Source organism: Phasianus colchicus, chromosome 2 (assembly GCF_987193195.1).
Source record: "Phasianus colchicus chromosome 2, bPhaCol1.hap1.1, whole genome shotgun sequence".
Lineage (NCBI taxonomy): Eukaryota > Metazoa > Chordata > Aves > Galliformes > Phasianidae > Phasianus > Phasianus colchicus.
Window position 1 is genome coordinate 41022621 of NC_143437.1, and position 20756 is coordinate 41043376.

The following is a 20756-nucleotide window of genomic DNA, read 5'->3' on the forward strand; positions in this document are numbered from 1 at the left end:
GAGCGCTGATACCATTTCTATTGTTATGAGCTCCGTGTAAACGTATATGAAGGCTGTAGGTTCTACCCCTGAACGTGCCCGGGGCCGTGCGTACCGGCTGTGCGGGGCGGTGCCCAGGCCGAAGGCTCGGGCAGGAACGCCGGGGCTTCGGTGCCGGCCGCGCGGCAGCTCCCCGCCCGCCGCGGCGGCCCGAGGCGGGGGACTGCGGTCCCCGCGTGGGAGTGGCTTCTCGCTTTGTTCTCCGGTGCGGTGCGGGCGGGGCCGCGCGCGGGCCGAGGCGCGGAGCGGACGGGGGCTCTCCTGCCAGGTACGGCTGCGGGAGCGGCGCCGGGCGCGGCCGGAGGGGGTGCGGGCTGACGGCGGCGCGCTCGCTCCTTCCGCGCAGCGGCGGGGCCGGCTTCAAGCGCCCTCCTCGGGGGGGAGAGCGCTCGCACCGGCTTCCTGCGAGTGCTCCCCCCCGCCCCCCGTACACCCCTCCTGCGCTGGTGGATGGTTCACAAACGTAGCTCGTCCCCGGCTGACGCGCCGGAGACGGAGCAGCCCAGCCCTGCCGGGGCCAGCTCCCGCGCCGGACGGCGGCGGCGGCGGCGCTCGGCGCCCACCACGCCCGGGGGATGCTGCCCCTGCGCGCCGCGCTGCTGCCCAAGCGTTGCCGAGGCGGATCGGCCCCGCGCTCGCGGCTGGGCCGCGCGGCCGCCCGAGCGGCGGCGGCTGCGGCGGCCGGAGGAGGAGGAGGAGGAGGGCGCGGCGGCGGCGGCGGCAGTAGCGGTGGCGGAGCGGCGGCGCCGGGTCCGCGCGGCGTTGCGGCCGGGGCGGGCCGCGTGCCGGTCCGGCGGCGCGGGCCGGGGTCGCCGCGGGCAGCCCGGAGGGGGGCGGAGCAGGAGCTGCGCGAGGCGCCGCGCTCGTGCCCGGGCTGGCCGGTAGGGGCCGTTGCCACCCCCCGCAGGGGGAGGGGGGGCGGAGCCGGGCGCGGCGCGAGGCCGGGGCGCGCGGCGGCGGCGCATCTCCTCGCCCAGCCGGCGGCGGCCCCCGCGGCGCTGATGGCGGCCGTCCTGTCCCCGCGCCTCTGCGACAGCGACCCCGCCACGCCCGGCAACCAGTCCCTAAAGGTGAGCGCGACGGCGGCCGCGGCGCTCGGGGCCCGGCGGCGGGAGGCCTCGGCCGGCCCCCGCGGGGCGACGCGGTGAGCCCGGGCTCTCCTCGCGGCGGGGCGCGCGCCGGGCGCGGGGGGTGGCGGCGTCCCGCCGCGGCCGCGGGAAGTTGCGGCGCGGGGTCGGGGCTGAGCGCCCGTGCGGCCGCCGTCGCTCGCGTAAGTGCCGCCCGCGCCGGAGCGCCGCGCCCCGCGAAGTTTGGGTCCGGCTGCGAGCGGCCGTGCGGCCGCGGCTCGCTGGGCACTTTCGGAGGAGGTTTGGGTAGTTCCGGCTGCCGGTTACAAAATAAAGCGTCGTGGCGGAGCTCTCGAAGCTGATTGGCGTACGGAGACTTCGCTCTGTAACTTTAAAGAGCCAACCAACGGGGAAGCGTGCGGCCGTGCTGGGCGTGCTTCTGCGAGGCGGGGAAGGCCTCTCTTGGCTGCGCTTTTCTATTGAACTGTCCCTTTCTTAATCGTCGATGCGGTCGGCGGCTGAGCTTTAGAGTGCGCTGCGAGCGTTCTCGTTTGTTTGCCGAGTCCTTTGCACCGGCCTGCCTCGTTTCCCTGCGTGTTTTGCGTCCGTCTGGGAGTGAAACTGAAAGCGGAGGAGGAGGCAGAGGCAGCCGTCCCTCCTGCGGCGTGGATGCTCGGGTCGTGTAAACAGGGCGTTCAGAAAGGGAAAAACTTTGAAGCAGAAAGGAGAAACTGGTGCGAGGCCCTTACTGAAAAATATTTTGAAGTATCTTGTCGGCTTTGCTATAGGAAAGCATGACTTTAACACTTATGTTTTAGTCCAGCAGTTCTAAACTCTAGAGTGCATCAGGGCGCTGTGTGGGAGGAAGGAATGAGCTGTGGACGTTCATTAGTTGTAGTGGAGAGCAGTCTCAGTCCCACTTCTGGCTGAGGAAGTAAGGGAATCACGCAGTCAGCATACCTGAAAAAATAACAGGGAAACGGTTCATTTTCCCTCACTTATAAATACAATCCAAATGGAAATTTGAGATCCAGGTCAAACTACTCAGACCAAAATTCCTTTGTAATGGGACCATATGTAAACTAAACAACTTTCTGTGCCCAGCAGCAGCTGACCACCAAGTCAAGTCTGCTCAGGGATGACACTAACTTACAATATATATATATATGTATCAACAATTACATGCTTTGCTTGAAAGCTGTTAAGGCAGCCATCCAAAATATTAGTATTGTTCTTAGCACAAAGTTAGACTCTTGCAGTAACTTTTCCTCTACAGAAAGTGTTTCACGATTAAGATCTGCAAGTTAGCAAAATAGCATTGATAAATTACATACAACCTATGGTTTTCTAATTAATTCTTAATATTGAAAAGATAAGATTACTTCAGCATTTATAAAGGGGGACTCTAAGCTATTCAGTTCATTTCAAGTACAATAGTAATGGTGATAGATTTAAGATCAGAAATTGAGTTTATCAGATTGCATTTCTATTAATAATGTAAAGTGATACAGTAAGCACAGTTAAAAAGTCATGGGTGCTTTTTCCTGAGACTGCATTGTAACTGACTCCAGTTTCTGTTCAGTTGTTCTCCACCAGCTTGAAATACTTCAGAAAAGCATAATGTGTATTAATATTTTAATTCAGTAAGAATCAGTGAGAATTTTGAACATTGTCTGTTTTTTTTTATCATTTTTTGAACTGACATTTATTATAATAATAATGCTTTCATACTAGTCCATAGTTTGTTTTATTTGAGGTAGTTTTGTTCTTGGATCTACTGTGCTCACCATATGCAACTTGCTTGACTGCTTCTGTCTTCTGTTTCTCACTTGTAATCATGCAAGTTTGATCACTAGATGCTTTGAGATTTGTTGTTAACGAGCACCGAATAGGTAGGAGTCATGTAATGTTACTAGTCAGTAGCTTTAGTGTTTTTCTAAATCCCTCCATAAACAAAAAGCCTTTGCTACTCAATCTTTTCATAAACTGTCTACCAGTTCTTATGCTTGCTATGTAAACTGTCCTGTCGGTTTTGTGTAGACTATTATTAAATAGCTGAGTACTTCAGGTATATCTAAACTTCATATTATCTTAGAATGTTTTTGATGTTTTAAATTACCCACTGAATACTTTAAATTAATTCATATCTATTTTCATTTTTGCTTCAGGATGACACCGAAGAAAATTCCAATGATGGCAGCCAGCCATCCAAAAGACGGCGGATGGGCTCGGGGGACAGTTCTCGGAGCTGTGAGACTTCTAGTCAGGACCTTGGGTAATACTGTCTTTTATTGCTAGTCTTACTGTTTCATTTGATATGCTGAAGCATTGGCTCTTCTCCATTCTTTCGTATTCCTTGTTTAACTTTCTGAATTAAGTAATGCAAATAGCTATTGGTCTTTTTCTCCCAGCATTCTTTGATTTCTTCTGGTGTTGTTCTTATGTTCAGATACAGCTATTTTCCTGCTGAAAACTTGATAGAGTACAAGTGGCCACCAGATGAAACAGGGGAGTACTATATGCTTCAGGAACAAGTTAGTGAATATTTGGGTGTGACTTCCTTTAAAAGAAAATATCCAGGTATTTGGTTTTTTTAAGTCTTTCTTCTAAAAATCTATCGTCTTACATTTTGGATGTAATCTCTGTGTCTTTTCAACTGCAAAACGGTCCATTTAATTAAAAAAGGTCATAGCAAAATTAGAGCTCAGTTTTGTGTGTATGTATGTGTTTGTATGTACTTTTTGGTTTTGTTACTGGCATTTTGAAAATGTATCCTACAGTTTTCAAAGTAATGTCTTGCCACTGAAAAATCTATACAAAGGAATGAGTTGAGTGTTAGATCAGCAAGTAGTTTTTGAAAACTGACCTCAGCTTAATTCTGAAGTATTTTGTTGGTGATCTCTTACTGTAAAGTTGGCTTTATCTTTGTATTCCATTTCCTGTATAGTGCAGACTTGTTGCCTGAAAGTAGAATTCTCAAAATACTTGAACATTGCTTATGGGGGATTTAGAGTAACTTTATACACTTCTGTTGCTGTTTTTTCCTTTTGTTTTCTCTGAAGATCTAGAACGACGAGATTTGTCTCACAAGGAGAAACTCTACCTCAGAGAACTAAATGTTATCACAGAGACTCAATGCACGTTAGGTAAGAGGAAAAAAAAGATTCCTTGTTGCAGTATAAAAAATGACACACTGAAAATGTGATTCATTATGGTAGAGAAGTGAATGATTCACCAATGAAAATGTAAATTCTGACACAAAAACCAGTTTATATTTTATTTTTAGTTTGTGTAAATTGGTCAAAGGATATCAATGCTCAATATTGATTATTAAAAATAAATTTCAGTTCTGTTCCAATTACTTATTAAAACCTATGTTGTAAATTATCTTTTATAGCCTTTTTCTCCTTAACAGAAAAAGAACAGCATGATTTTTTTAAACTGAAAAGTCTGTCTTTCTTGTTCAGCTGAATTAGTAGCGACTCAGCAAACATTTGTGTATTTTATAGAGTTGAGCTTATGTCTTAGATGTCAGAAGGGTGAATATTAAGCCACTTATATGTATGTACAATACAACAGTGTCATGAATGCATTTTATATTGAAAGAACTTCAAGTATTTGTTCTTCCCCTGCCAATATGTGTGACTTGAAGTGTGTTAAAAATTAAAGGATGCCTGTCAGTTTCTTTTTTCCCAGTGTACCCATAAATCTGTGCAGATGTTTTATCACTTTATAAATAAACAGTCCTTGGTACCCTGCCTTTGTTTCTTGCCACTAGCTCTCTTGAAAGTTTTACTTAAATATGCAGTATATAACAATATTTAACTTGTATCAGTAGAAGCAAAATGCTATATTCCATCTCAAGTATACAGTAGAGGCATGTGTTGCGTCAACTGTCCCTGTGATAACATATGCCAAATTCTATCCTGTTGTCAATGGAGATTAGCTGCATTTGAAGCTTTTGAAGAGGTGCTCTGCGTGACTTGCTAGCTGCAAAATGACAAGTTCTGACTTCTGAACTTGAAATTGTTTAATCAGGAGTCAGGCATCTGTGTGCAATTTGCTGCTCTGAATTGACCTCACAGTGGTTCTTTTTTTGATTTGTATAGAGAACCTGACCTCATAATTAAATAGTGTAAGGCAGTGAAACTAACCATTCACCAGTAGGAGAAACTGAAGCAAATGTCACCAGGTCCTGCTTTCAGCAAAGGTTCTGCCTCTTAGGGGAGTTTAGTAGGTGACAGTCAGTGTGAAGATGAAGTTTGGGTTGTGTAGCTGTAAGCAAGAGAAGAATCTTTCCTCCTTGGCAAGAAGCAAAGCCTTTATCAGCCTTGAAAGCTAAATGTCATGTTTGCTCCTATGTGATAGAGGGTGAGGCATTGTGCACAGTAGGTTATTGTCTTTAGCCGCTCAAAAACTTCAGTTGATGATTGTGAGATATAAATAACCCACAGTTAGTTTTGCCAGATAGCATCATTATTGCTTTTATCTATTTTAGGTCTAACAGCTTTGCGTAGTGATGAAGTAATTGATCTTATGATTAAAGAATACCCTGCCAAACATGCTGAGTATTCTGTTATACTGCAAGAGAAAGAACGTCAGCGAATAACAGATCATTATAAAGAATACTCTGTGAGTAAATAGCATATGTTAAGTGAACCAGATCTGTAACATGGAATATATAAAAAAACGTTCACAAACTGGTAGTGAAATGTGTGTAAGCTAATAAAGTTGTTTTTGTTTCAGCAAATGCAGCAGCAGAACACACAGAAAGTAGAAGCCAGTAAAGTTCCAGAATATATTAAAAAAGCTGCCAAGAAGGCTGCGGAATTCAACAGCAATTTAAACCGAGAGCGAATGGAAGAAAGAAGAGCCTATTTTGATTTACAGACACATGTAGGCAAATTAAATGTTTTTATTAATGCCAAAAGGTAGCTCCTTGTTTTAGTAAGGGTGTTTCTTAGAACCTTTCTAACAATCTTATCATTCAGGGGGTTGATTAGTCTCGATACAGAGACATAGGGGCTTTAAACATTTTACACCATGGTTAAAAAGAATAATTTCAAGTACATTTAATATAAAACTTTTCAAAATTCTATCCAAGTAAGCTTTTCCTTTGTTGTCTCTAATCTGCTGGTAACAGCATAAAATTTAGAGGATGTTTAGGTTAAGAAACTTCTGTTGTTATATCTGTTCATGTAAATGGCCAGGTTTTTTTGGAGTGCTTCTAAAGTTCTCTCTAAACAGTATATTTATTTAACAAATAAGCTGTTTGTCTAAAAAAATGCTCTGTATCAATTTTACGCCCTTGTTTTTGTTAGATGTAACATTTTGCTTGTGCAAATTATTTCAGTAAGGTAATATATTATGGAAAGGTAGTATCTTCCTGACAGTGATACATTACAAACGAGATGGTGGATAATTACTTTGACATGTTTCTAAAGAAAGAAGACTTCTATAAGATTCTTTTTCACGTATTTTATTATTAATGGGATTTTTTAGTGGCAGAGTCTGATTTTGGCATTAGATGGCACTGTTGTTGCTACCCTCTACCAGTATGGACCCTCAGTAATAATTAATGTCAAAGATGCTTCTCACAAAAGTTCAGGATTACTGCTTCAATTTTTTATTTATATAAAATATTTATTTATTTATATATTTTTTATTTATATAAAATTTACTGCTAGTTTTTTTTTTAATGATTTTACATGCTGTACTATTAGAAGTAGTCTTACCTTTTTCAGTTATCAAGCGCATCCTGATTAGACTTAAATCTGTAATACTGTTTTATGAGTGGGATCTCTTGTCATTTTAATGAATTGAATTGTCCATCAGAGAGCTCAGGTAGCTGTTCTGATTGAGTAAGTGGGATAAACTGGCACATCCAAAAATATTTGCAGGGAATGGTGGGTAAGGAAAGCTCAAAAGTTTACAAAACAAGAACTTTGTTGTTTTGTGTTAAACAACAGATTATCCAGGTGCCTCAAGGAAAATACAAAATCTTGCCTACAGAGAGAACAAAGGTTAGTCCTTACCCAGTGGCTCTCATACCCGGCCAGTTCCAGGAGTACTACAAAAGGTATTTTAAAAGCATTGCGACTGCTGTTTCTTTTGCACTGATCTCTACATATGGCTGGTGGAAAACATTTGAGTATATTTGCAGCAAAGTTTTGAATTACTCTTATGCTTGAGGCACTTGCTAGTCTAATAAATGCACAGCATGGGGGTTTTTGTCAACATCACGTATGTAATACTTGCTGTGAGAGTGTCCCCTCCTCTAATGTATTGTGGTGCCTGAAATTTGGCCCGCTCAGATAATCTGGTTAGATCTTGACGTTATCCTGGAGTTATTTTTATTTGCAATTTTTTCCCTTCAGTAATCATGAAACTTGATCTGGAGTCTACCAACCTTTTTGCTTTGCACCCCAACTTTTTGTGTGCCTTGGGTTGGAACTGATGCCATGTACTTCTATAAACAAAGTATTGTTGGCATGGATTGATTAAAAATTTGTAGACATTCAAGTGACCTTTTATGATTGCTCAGGTTTGCAACATTGCAAATATACTCTTTCTGTGTTCCATGAATATCTGCCTACACAAAGATGACAAGTACTAAATAGTATAACTTTGGTGGGGATAAATAAGTAAGTTTCCCATCTTTTTAGCAGTGCATGTTTATATGTGCTTCCCTGAAAAGGGAGGGTTGGAGTTATTTACATTTCTTACTCTTTCTCTCTAATTTTCATGTATATTTTGTGAGTAATATCTATGCATAAAGTGCACAGGCATTCATTTATTTATTTAATAACTTTAGATATTCTCCAGATGAACTTCGTTACTTACCATTAAACACAGCTCTTTACGAACCCCCTTTGGATCCAGAGCTGCCTGCATTAGACAGTGATGGGGATTCAGATGATGCAGAGGAAGGGCGAGGTGATGAGAAACGGAAAACCAAAGGCAATTCGGTGAGACAAATTGAAAGTATTCTTCAACAACAAAAATAATCTTTTCTGTTTGCCTTTTTTAGTTTCAGTAATTTCCTTTTAGAATCTTTCAACATTTGTAAATTGAAGTAGAATTGCAAACTCAAAATTCCTGCCTTTTTAGTACTTCTCTATTTTATAACGTTTCTCTTCAACTTTCCATTTTGCTCTGTTTTTGAAGTAAGTCAAACAAATCTCTGGAATATCAGGCCCTTTTTTTCTTCTTTTTAAATAAGTTTTGAAGAACCTTCCTTCTTACAGCCTTTTCCTCAAGTGACAGGTCTGGCTGCTAGCATTTCTGAGAGGAGTGAATTTCAGTTCAGTTCACAGCATATTTTGCTATTTTAGTTTCATAGAATGTAACCTATCACTAAAGCAAAGGACTTACTAGTCTTGTTTACTGTGTTTTCCTGTAAGTAGAAGCAAGAAGTATTCAATACAGAAACAGTTACTTTATTGCTGCAGCTCAAAGAAAACTTTGAAAGCAGTTTTGTTGTTTTATGATAAATCTTTAATAGGTGCGTATGTTCTCTTTACTTTGCAAACTTCAAATTAACTGTTACTGGAATATAAACAAAAGTTTCACATACCTACCTTTGTATTGTTTGTTGGTACTCAGGAATAGTTGTGCTTCAGATGAGCTGTCCAGGCACAACTAACTCATTGGTATTGGTGTTGCTGGTGTATTAGTGCTGACCATTTTCTAAAAATTGAGCCCTAATTCTAAGAAAAACAGAATTTAAAATCGCAGATGCATTTAACAATTTCTAATTCAACTGACTAAAGTGTTAGATAGTGGGTAATTGATAGAGGGTAAAAAAAAAATGTGAAATTTCTCCATATGAATATTCATTGTTAAATATTCACAAAATACTCATAACTAAAGAAGAATGGAAGGGGTCAGCTTGTAGAATTGCAAGTGATAGTGTTATTATGCCCTTTTCGCTTGTATTTTGGGGAAAGAAAAAGTAAACTTAGCACAACTCAAAAATTTGGTTTAATCGTACTCCAGGTTGTGGGGTTTTTTTGTTTGTTTATTTGTTTTATTAGTTGGTCTTTAATCACCTCTTTCTAGTTCCCATTTCCGCTGGCTTCCATTTTTATTAACGGCAAAGAAAAGTAATTGGACTGAGCAGGTTATCCTTTCATTTTCCACAGAAGTTCAGATGGCTTTTTGATGAGAGAACACAAAAAGGAAAATTTGTTTCTGTGGGAAAGGTGTAGGGAATATTTGAAAAGAGATTCTTATGAAGTAAGTTTGGTATAGAGCAGGGCTTCTTTAGTAATCATTGGAAGGTGTTGTTTGGGCAAAATATCTGTTGAATACAAAAGTAGACAGTTCTCAAGCCTCTTTTCCTGAGTCCTGAGCTGCCTATCACTCTCCCTGTTGTTGTATGCTTTTTCCTTTTATCCCCTCCCCATCGTTGGAGTCAGGTAGCAGTTTTCCTGGTCTGTAGTGTTTTAATGGATTTGTCCTAAATAACCCTGCCATAATTAAAAAAATAAATAAAAACACCCAACAGCTATGAAACATACAATTTCTTTTTACCATGTAGTTAGCTTTGCTTTTCTGTTACGCTCCTCCTTTTGTCCTGTGTCTGTTTAGTCTGTTTTGATTTTAGGTTCTGGGGCGTAGGTGGATTACTCTGCTTGCGCAGAGTGCTTGTTACTGTAGGGCACCATTGTTACATGGCCTTTCAATTTCTAGTGTAAGAAATGTGATTGATTGTATCGTTTTCTGCTGGAGCTTTTTGGAGGCCTTTATTAACACTTCTCTGAGAAAAATCTTGTGCTGCTGCACTCGGTTATGCTTATGTTGGTCTCTCACTTTCTTTGAACCTCTTCCCCTTTTTCTTACCTTCCCATTCCTCAAAAAATTATTTAACTGCAGCATGAAATTTATGTTTGGTTCTGTATTAAATGTTGAAGCATGTTTTGCCTTTGGCATTCTTCTGCTGCAATCCACATGCAATATTTAGGGTGCTCCTGGTGAAAATGAGAGATGAGGGTAGCAGAAAAAACCTTCACATTTAATTTGAGATAGTGCTGTTTGGTAATACACTCTAAATGCATGGCCAGGGCACTTTTAACTTTTTGCTGGCCCTCTGTTATATAAATATCTTGAATATAGTTGATTTCTTGCTGACTTCCAAAGGAAAATGGTTCAAAGAACTAGTGTATCCCACTATGCTATCAAGATAACTGAAAAAGCATTACTGTTATTGCTGATGCCAGTCTGTTAGCATGAAAACAAATAAATAAAGGTTACAAGAAAAGATGCTTTATATCGTGATGTACCCCATGCTTTTGTAGAAGGAAAGATATGTCCTTCTTTTACTTTAGTTGGCTCTAAGGGGCATACAAAAGACTTGTCTGTCTATCCAAAAAAGTAAAAAATATAGCTATGGTATTTTCATTATAGGACAATTCGTCTGGCAATGTATCTGAAGGTGATTGCGCCACAGACAACCAGGAGGATTCTTTTCAGGGAAGACAAAAAACAAGAGACAAAAGTGCTACTCCAAGAAAAGATGGTTCCAAACGTTCTGTATTATCCAAATCAGTTCCTGGGTACAAGGTAGAAGAAAAAAGCCCCTGACTGAACATCTTTACTGACCAGCCTCTCCCTGAAATACTTGTATTTCAGTATTATGGAACTTCTGCTTGCTGTACTTCACTAGCTGCTCTCCTGTTGTGTGCTCCATCTGTTTGCTTTCTTACTTCTTTTTGCTTTTATTTCACATGGGCCTCTCCTGTACTCTAGCTATACAGCGGCCTCTGTTTCTGTTAACTTCTCTGATTCCTAGACAGTTACACTAGAAAAATTCATTGTGGACTGGTCATTGGAAATCTACATCTTTCTGTCTGCCTTGACACTGACATGCCAGTCAGAATTACTTGCCAGTTCAAAACTAGCACTTGGTATCCGTTATTTTTTGTACTGTTTAGTACATACCTAGAGATCAGTGCTGTAAAGTGCAGCAGTGTGGCCGAACATGTTATTATAATGTTCATTTTAAATAGTCTTTCATCTTGAGATGTTATGATATATAGGATGAAAGGCAAGAAGCTTGCAACAATTGTACAGGCAACACTACATAACCACTTTAACACTATATGGAAAAGAGCATTTTATGTAGTTCATACTATGTAGAAAAATTTGTAGGCAATATGTTTTTATCTGACACAGTTAGGATGTTAATACAGTTGAGCTATGAAGCAGCGATTGCCAAACCTAAGACCCAAATCATCAGTATTACTGTAGAATAATTAAAAAAAAAAAGAGATGGTAAGAAGATTGCTAAAAATACTTTTCAGAAGAAACAGAAATTGACATGCGTTTTCATTATTGTTTTTCGGCTTAACAAGAAGTGTTTTGAATATAACTTAACACTTCTAAACCATGTTGTCCATTCCTGTTCCACTGAAAGGAATAAGAATTTTCCTTTGACATACAGGAGCAGGAATAGGCCTATAGAGAAGAAAAACATTAACATAAGGTTTATAGAACAAACAGGAGTGCATGTTAAGAGAGGTTATGAAAAAGAAAACTTTTTGTCAGTGGCGAGATCATACATATCAAGAAACTTTTTCAGTAAGTGTGTGTTGTTGATGGTTTGCATTCTGTATTCAAAACTGTTTCTGATCTATAGCCACCAAGTTAACAATAAATAAGCTATAAATTAAGAAGCTAATATATAGAAAGAATTGGACAGCTTTGATAAATTTTCTCTACGTACAGTAACTGTAAAAATTCATAACAGGTGTCAAGCTCCGATTGTGTTTTGTCTTTCATAAACTTAAAAGAAATATGCAAACTATGGAGATTTAGACTGTGGTACCATAAGTTTATTTTTTATATGTAACTGCACAAATTGTTGTAGACTCAGAATGCATACCTATGTTCCCATGAACATGAAATCCTATGATGGCACTTGACATTCTTTTAGCTTTGTTTACCTTGATGTTAGAGATTGTGTGCCACTGGTTTACATAAAGAAGTTTCACTTAACTTTGAGATTTCTGAGTATTTGATTAGTTTAATCTATGCATGGCCTTTTGAATGCATAGAGAAAAGAGTTTTAAACAACAGAACTTTAAAAAAAAGTTATATTGGTGGTATACAGCATTGCATTTTGGAAGTGGATTCCCATAGCAATTATGGGTTCAAAATCACTGACTGCATATGTAACAATCTGTTACTGGAAATTCACAGTGCCACATCTTTTCAATGGCAGCTGTATCCTGCCTACATCAGCCCTCAGCCCCTTGATAGGTCAAGGTAGTGATGCTGTGTTGGGATATTGAGAGGACTGGCTTTCTTGTTCATGGGAGTGTTTAAATGCTTTCAGTAAACTCAATTATTTGAGCCGCTTTAGCTGGTAAGACAGAAAGACTTGTTTGTTAGTCAGTTCAAAACACCAGATAATTATATACCACGTGTGCCTGAATGTTAAGGCACTTTGAGCTGAAGGCTTAACTGTTTTAAAATGTTGTCCCTTTGTAATACCTTTGTTCTGTATCGTTCTCTAATATCTGACTATTTTTGTAGGACAGTAAATTTGGTTACTTGTGGTTTAATTGAAGGATAATTGCTATGGCATCAGAATACAAATGTATAGCTATAGACACATTGTGAGTATTACAGGATTCACACATTTCCATGGAGTTAAATTTTAAGTAAAAGAAATAATGTATTTTGTATGGAGGCATTCTTACTGTCAGTTTTTAAACAAAGAAGGGTTAGAATGTGTTAGATGTTTTGTCACGTTACAAGTAGCAAGTCTCTGCTGCAGCAGGACTGGCTATTGCAATTGCACACACAGGGTATTGCTGAAAGTAAAGGAGTTTTTTTGTTTGTTTTTTTCTTTCTTTTTTTTTTTTTTTGCACATAAAACTGAAACGTATTGAGAAACTATATTTTACAACACTTCTATTTTGGGTCTATATATATGCAAGTGGAATGCTTTGTGTTCAGAATAAGATCTTACAAAAATGGCATAGTTGGAATGCTGACTTTAAGAGCTGCAGCGCAGCAGCATGGAGATTAAAACTGACAGAGCAATCATCTATTTGACCTGCATTCTTTTCCTCCCCCTTCCTTATCCTGATTAGATGAATATGTACAAAGCAAACTATAATTGATGGGATATTGTGACTTCCCATTTGGATTTGATAAGACTTCCCTCATAGTGTTTCTAAAAGCCATTTATGAGAGCAGAACTTGAATTGTTAAAAAATGTGAAATCTTTCATTTTTTTTTCCTTTTTTATTAAAAAAAAAAACAAAAAAAAAAAACCAAAAAAAAAACCAACTTCCATACTGTTGGAACTGTATTATTAATAGGCTGTGATTCCCATCCTACCCACCCCCTAAATGCACGATTTCTAATAAACACAGTTTAGTGAAGTAAGTGTAGATGGAAGCAGTTAAAATTAATGCACCTGTATCAGTGTCTGACTTTAGAAATATATAGAGCAGAGTGTTAGTGCACGTACCCTGATGCAAGTACAGTGACCAGAAAGTAGCTCACTTTAGTTTTGACGGAGTACAAGGGAGTATGCTGCTGAATATTAAAGGCAGTGAGATACAAATTTGTAACAAACTAGAAGTCTGATTAGAGAAGTGCACTGGCTATTCTAGAAGGGCTTGTTTTACTTAGAAAATAGATAAAAACACAACCACAATATAAATTAGAACGTAGGCTGAACAACAGAAGGGTAGATGCTGCAACACAGACAAAGTTTAAGCTTGTGCCACTTTTGTTGAGAGGAGCAGGGTATAAAGGTATACATGTAGGACACATAGATTAGTTAACAGTAAGAGATTTTATGTGTGTTTTTGCTTCCATTATATTTATTACTTTGTAGAGACTTTTGTGAATGTTAGACTTCTTTTATTGTTTTATTATATTTATGTATAAAACAGGTTGACTATGCTTTTTTTAAATAAATAAGCAAAAAAAGTCTGTATGAATGCCTCTGTCATCTTTTGTAGGAAGTTACCAGTGAAGAGCTGGTCTGGTGTTTTGTTTTGTTTTTTTTTAAATAAAACTCTTTAGTTTATTTTAGTTATCAGTCAACATCAGAGACAGTAACTGTGTTTTTACTTAAACAGATGGAACACTTCATAAATCTTTAAGCAGTGTGTCCTGACTACTTAAATCTGAGTTCAGATTATTCTTATTAACTAGATATAGGAACTAGAATAAAAACCGGCAGGGGCAATAGACGCACTTAACTATAAGTTGCATTACAAAAGATCTGGTTTTTGTTTGTTGTTTTTAAATATATACTTTTTTGCTTTTACTTTTTTTTTTTTTTTTATTAAACTTCATTCTTCTCTCTACAAATGGTTGGTAGTTGACTGGGACTGTTCTTGCTTACTGATGAGCCATTTGGTTCCACAGAAAATGGGATATGCCTTGAATTCCCTCTAGTTTCTTTTCAAGACTCTGGCAATAGTCATTAAAATCAGTAAGGACTATATTGAAATTAGTGAGAAATTGGGTTTGAAATTATTAAGCGGTGGTCAAAACTCAACAATGTACTGAAATATGTCTGAAATTCATAATGCTTGGGTTGTTCCTTGGACCTCATGAAGATGTTTCTGAAAAATGTAATGCCGTGTATCTTCTTTGATCATCATTGGCTTAGAACTCTGTTGGTTTGTCTTTTGGTTTTGGACACAGAATTAATCCACAATTTAACAGGCTCCTATTTCTCTCTTACCCTTTAAATGCATCTCATGCACCCAAATAGGCTCCAGATGTCTTAGAAATATTATAAAACTATAATTAGATACAATGGTGTGTATTTCTTACTGCAGTTACGACTGGACACAAGAAGGAAGGGTAGCAGTATATAATACAGTTAACCAGATACTTTAAAACTAATGATAGAAAAATCTAGTTTATTGCTTTTGTAACTAAATTTCTATATTTAGACAGTCAATGCAAAGGGAAAATTGTATTTACTTTATTCCACATGGGAAATCTGCATGGCCATATAAAGAAGTTTCTATTTGGGGGAAAAAAAAAGACAAAACCCCTGAAATTTTTAATGTTACATCATGTAATTTACATGTAGAGGATTATTAGCTGATGAATTCAGAGGAAGACACTACTACATGCTCTACTCCAGCTGAATTTACACCATGCTCACTACACGTGTGCTAAGTGCAAAATTGTACATAGTTAAGCAAAAATTGGAACATCACTCATTGTCAGTTATTGTCATATGTTCTAAGGTTCACACAGCGGATAAATCATTAATTTTAAGAGTTAAGGAGATACATTTCCTGTTAAATCTGTGAATTCTTCTGGAATGAATTTATAGTCCTCTTCTACCCTTCCAGCCAAAGGTCATTCCAAATGCTATATGTGGAATTTGTCTGAAGGGTAAGGAGTCCAACAAGAAAGGAAAAGCTGAAGCTCTTATACATTGCTCCCAGTGTGACAACAGTGGTAAGTATCTGTATGTGCTAACTGGATTCCTAAGGGAGTATCTCTGACAGATTTTTGGTGGAAATATTTGTACTTGTGTACAGCAGTTCCGTTGCCTGTTCTCTCCTTCATTAAAGCTTCCTATTTAATGTTATATGTACTGACACGTTCAATGCACTATCAGATCTCACCAGGAGGTGAGCTCGGCTTCAGCTTCTGTAAAAGCAGTCTAAATAATTTTACATTTCATTTCAGACGTAGTAATAATATTGGTTTTAATCTAGGCCACCCTTCTTGCCTTGATATGACCCCGGAGCTTGTTGCTATGATTAAGACTTACCCTTGGCAATGTATGGAGTGTAAAACATGCATTATGTGTGGGCAGCCTCACCATGAAGAAGAAATGATGTTCTGTGATGTATGTGACCGTGGTTATCACACTTTTTGTGTGGGGCTTGACGCTATTCCCTCAGGTAATAAGGATTTAATTGTTCTCTTCCCACCTCCTCCGAGTCCTGGGGATTCTGTCGGAATAGATGTGTTGCTTTTGAAAGAAGTTTAAAAGCAGCGTGAAGAATAAGAATGAACAATAGTGTTGGAAAGCATCCAGTAGGGTCCCATTTTTTCATAAGCTTTATTTCTGTATATTTGGTTGTGCACAGTTTAACCTGGCAGTTCCTGACTAGGATATATAATTGGCTTTTACAACAAAATCCAGACCCCCTTGGAGTTATTTTGTATTAAATATGTATTTCCACAGAATACTGAGAATAATTACCTCTTTTCTTAAAAGAAACCTGTAAAGATACCTGTATTGCTGCATATTGCTGGAATACAGCTTTCACATTAATAAAATGTGCTATTATTTTAATTTCTAAATTAAAAAGTATGCTTAATATAGTATTTGTAAACACCTTTTTAAACACCTTTCCTTGCCCTTTTTATTCTTAAATGTCAAAGCTGGAAGTGAGGTACCTAAATTCTAGGCAGCTTATACCTTTAAATCACCTGCTCGTTGGTATCTCCTGGTCAACTCAAGGCAGTGTAAAGAAAGCTTCAGAGGCATAACTGGTAGCAGCATTGCTTTTCACATGATATTAAATCCATGCTAAGTTCATGATGAAGTATTCAGTGACAGTGTTCCCTGTAACTACTACCTCAAATATATTATATATTCCCATTTGGGAAAGCACTAGAGCTTGCTCTCACTTCAGTCCAGGTTCTGTGGCTGATTCAACTTTCATTCTGACTTAAGGAGAGGATCTAAGCAAAAAAGATAATATTCCTACAGAACTTTAATATCAGCAAAGCAGCTTTTGTGATTCCAGCTGTTGTAATATAAATAGTTAATATTCCTGCTCTTTGCTGAAGCCATTACTGTTCCCTCCATTAATGGGTTTAGGTACAAGGTCTGGTGTTGAGTCCCTGCCAGCACTTTAATCTATGCTGCCCAACTGCACTGAAATAACTCACATTAGTTTGGGAAACAGGCCCTCCTACCTCGTGGCACAATAGCAACATTCTTCAACTGCCATTCTTTTCTGCTGTAACCACCTGTAACCTTGAACTGCGGTCATTCATATGAAATTTCAACTTGTAACCTCATAGTTTGTTATTTCTTTTCTAATAACCACTGTCTTAGCAGCGCTGCCACTTCTTGAGATCTGCAAGCGTTAGAGTAACCAACTGCTATGTGCAGTGAGTCTGCAAGGGATGGTGAACTGTACATTCTGCTTTCTGTACCTTTTAGAAAAGATACTTAATTTATAGAAGAGCTGGTTTTATACATTAAAGGGAGTGCTACAAATTGCTGAGAACCTATAAAAATGGTGAAAGGTGCATAACTAGATGAGTGAATACAAAAAAGGTAGTTTCCCATTAATTGATAACTTTCTTTTCTTAGGTCGCTGGATTTGTGATTGTTGTCAGAAAGACCCTCCCATACCCAGAAGAGGAGGAAGAAGGGGGAAAAACAGCAAGGAAGGCTAAACTCCCCTAAAAAACCTTGCTGTTTCAAAATTTAACTGCACAAATTAAAGTGATACTTTGGTGCTATTTAACCAACCACTTTTAAGAGGAACAATACCACTGCGTTTTTCTTTTTATCAAATAAACTTTTAATTTTGGCTATATAACCATTTTTGTGAGACAAGTCTCTAATCACATCCTGTCAGCTATCTAGACAAAAAAAGTCAAATTCCTGTTCGAAAAGAGAAGGCTTTATATAATGAAATTTAAATGGTACATGCACCATTTGTATAAAATTATAGTACCACACTTATTTATTTCAGTGCATTCATCTGTAAGCTCTGTGAAAAGAAAATTACAGAGCAATTTAAATACATACTATTTGCATAGCAATTAGTTATTTTGAAAGACTCAAGGCAAAAAGTACTCCTGGAAAAGACTTAACTTTGAGGGAAAAAGCGAACACAATTTGACTTTCTTACAATATTCTGAAAATTCCTTTCAGCAAAAATTTTCTTTGCAAACTAATGAATTATTGATATAAATTTACAGGAAAAAAAAAGGGACTGTAAACATTAAAAAAAAAAACAAAAACAATCTCAAAAAGCTATAAAGGGGAGATGTAAGAAAATACCTCTCAGGCTTAAGGTACTATATACTGCATTGCTTTTAATGAGGAATGAGAATGTTCTATTGACAAGTAACAACAGGTGAAGGCTTACCCTCCCTACTGTAATACTGAAGTAACAAGCACTTGATTCAGGTCATGGATTTGCAGAGGTGGTGAGTGACTGGACAGGCCTCGGCTTACAGATGACTGATGTACAGCACAAGCAGTCAAATTATAGCCCCTCTATCCCTTATTCAGCTGGTTTTTCCTTTCTTCACCTTACATCCCTCAACTTTGAGTATGCTTCAAAGCCACTGCTTGTCAGTTATACTGAAGGTAACCTGTCAGAAGAGCAGGATTTATTTTTAAATGTGCTCCAAATTGAGGGGGCACAACAGAGCAGCAGTTTGTATTTCACTCTTTATCGAGAAAGCAATGACAGAAAATCATTAAGAGTTAATTTTTTCTAAGCACCTGTTAAGGGATCCCCAACTCTACATTCACATTTAAGCCCTGATCTCTGAAGGATACTGCAAATAGTGCAGTCGCTGCTCGTTTTACTTTTAGGGAAAAAAACTTACAATATAAAATTAAATATGGCTTTTTTTCTCCCCACCACTTTCCTTCTGATTTACGAAAAGTAACCCGAATACCTCTTCAGGAAACAATAAAAAGTATTAAATATTATAGAAAGTTACTTGTGTTCAATTTCACAAACTGAAATGTGATTTAGTCCATGATTTATCAATTTAAAAAAGAATTTCAAGTATTAACTTTAAGATTCCAATAAGTATAGTCCAGAAAACAGACTCTTCATCCTGAGATTCATCTTCTGTAGAGTGTGAGTATTTCTGGTTTGCCTCCATCTCCTCTGGATTGTAGGAAGCCTCGCCAAATGGATACTGTACAACTGTTCGATCATAGTAGACTTTCATTTCAAACTCGCTCTCCTGGTGGGAGGGATGACCATAAATTCCTATTCCCACTGGTCGGCGGAAGTGTGCTGGTACATGGACAACGTCTTGGCCACAAGTGACAGACTGTAACTCGTATTCATCAAAGCTGGGGTGAAGAGTCATATCGGATACATACAAATCTGCATCACCTTTTAAACTCTGCATCTGAAGTACTATCTTTCCCTCATGATTTAGTCTCAAGTAGCTGTAGTTTCCTGCTCCAATCTGGCCTTGAACAACATGAAGAAGAATCCATTCTTCAGGTACATCCTCTTCCTCAAAGGTATTTACCAAACATAGTACTTGAGCTGCCACAAATACTATCAGGATTCTCCTCCAGCGTACTGCCATGGCTCTTAAGTTTTAGTCTGATTCTTCCTATTGTCAAGTCCAAGTACTCTGCAAATACAAAACGATTTAGAGTTAGTATATTCCATTCCTGGAAGGAATCAGTTTTTGTTCACACAAAAATCAAGCAACTTCAATAAAAGCTGGTTATTTACTGAGAAAACACAGTGCACTAAATGATGTGTGGATTATTTCTCTGTCCAAAAGTGACATATTGTCACTGAAGAAGCATGTGTTTTTGTTGCTGTTTGAACGTCAGTTCTTTACAGCACTTACCTACACGGCAGCTGAAGCTGCTGGGGCAGGGCAGAGAGGGAAGAGGCTGTTACACAATGAAGGCTCCCGCACCCTTTCCTCTCCCTCGTTGCACGCTGCTGCCCAGGCGGCCTCAGCACATCTCCAGCACAACAGCTGCACTCAATGCACGAGCTCTAAACCTTGCCGAAGACTTCCAAAGAATGCAGCTGACCGAATTTAAATGCCAACCAAGGGTGCTTTGAAGCTTCAGATGACTTCCATCACTTCGTGCCTTCCGCAAGGACTGTACAATTACCTTAAACACGACAGCTACTACTGAATTGTTGGTAACCTGCTAGCATCAAAACAAACTGCATGACTTCCGCTGAGATGTCACGAAAACCGCACGGGTTTTACAGCCAACAGACGGAGGAACAACAGCACACCAACTTTTCTACAGCTCCCAGCTTACGGTCCCACGGGCCGCAAGGCCCCAATTCCGCAACGGCGGCGTACAAGAGAACAGCCCCGCCCTCGTAACCTACCAAACCGACAAAAACCCTCTGAACAGCGACAGAAAAACAGCCTCCTACCTTTCGTGGCGCAGCTCACCTCCGACCCGTCCCGGGGCTCCGGCGACGGCGAGGCCGCGGCTCCGCAGACGTGCGGCAGCGCAGGGAGCGCGGAGAGACCCCGCCCCGAGGCGGGCCGGCACACCCCGACGGCAGCGGCTGCACAGAGGCAGCGCGGAGGCCGACCCCTGAGAGCCGCCGGGCCCGGCGCCGCCCCTCTCGCTTCGCCGCTCCCCTGCACGCCTCGAGAGCGGCGCCGGCCGCACCCGGTCCGGACAGCGGCGCGAGGAGCGGGTGTCCCCTCACAGCCCTGCCCCGCAGCCGCCACTCACCGCCGTTGCGGCCGCTACCGCCGCCGCCTCCCCGCCTCTCCCGCGCGCCGCGGCAGGCGGGCCGGGCGGGGCTGCGCGCTGGCCGCAGACCGAGCCCTCTGCTATCGCGAGAGTTGGGCTGCGCGCGGCCGTCACCCCGGCAACCAGCCCCGCCCCGCTGCTCCTGTGTGACTGCACAACGCGGCCGCAGCGGCGCT

At 40.4% G+C, this 20756-nt stretch overlaps 2 protein-coding genes across 3 annotated transcripts; one reads left to right on the top strand and one right to left on the bottom strand.

The window, feature by feature from the left end:
* Positions 1-599: 599 nt before the first annotated feature.
* On the top strand, positions 600-17671 carry PHF10 (PHD finger protein 10). 2 transcript variants are annotated; one of them, XM_031613371.2, is made up of 12 exons: positions 600-1109; positions 3275-3381; positions 3556-3686; positions 4169-4252; positions 5605-5738; positions 5853-6002; positions 7076-7185; positions 7921-8074; positions 10515-10670; positions 15449-15557; positions 15821-16009; positions 17440-17671. In XM_031613371.2, exons 1-12 carry the CDS (start codon positions 615-617, stop codon positions 17523-17525), a joined length of 1905 nt encoding a protein of 634 aa, XP_031469231.2. In that variant the 5' UTR covers positions 600-614; the 3' UTR covers positions 17526-17671. The 2 variants fall into 2 exon arrangements, with proteins under 2 accessions (XP_031469231.2, XP_031469240.2); XM_031613380.2 differs by lacking the exon at positions 10515-10670.
* Positions 17630-20642, bottom strand: C2H6orf120 (chromosome 2 C6orf120 homolog). The gene is made up of 2 exons (XM_031613389.2): positions 20249-20642; positions 17630-19469 (listed from the first exon to the last, which is right to left on the bottom strand). The coding sequence occupies exon 2, from the start codon at positions 19419-19421 to the stop codon at positions 18864-18866; it is 558 nt and encodes a 185-aa protein (XP_031469249.1). The 5' UTR covers positions 19422-19469; positions 20249-20642; the 3' UTR covers positions 17630-18863.
* Positions 20643-20756: the final 114 nt, after the last annotated feature.

Excerpts from the sequence above, each read along its gene's own strand:
- PHF10 (XM_031613371.2), top strand. The coding sequence starts at position 615 with ATGCTGCCCCTGCGCGCCGCGCTGCTGCCCAAGCGTTGCCGAGGCGGA. Across the intron at positions 3,687-4,168 it reads CTTTAAAAGAAAATATCCAG|ATCTAGAACGACGAGATTTG; the intron begins GTATTTGGTTTT and ends TTTTCTCTGAAG. Across the intron at positions 8,075-10,514 it reads GGAAAACCAAAGGCAATTCG|GACAATTCGTCTGGCAATGT; the intron begins GTGAGACAAATT and ends TTTTCATTATAG.
- C2H6orf120 (XM_031613389.2), bottom strand. The coding sequence starts at position 19,421 with ATGGCAGTACGCTGGAGGAGAATCCTGATAGTATTTGTGGCAGCTCAA.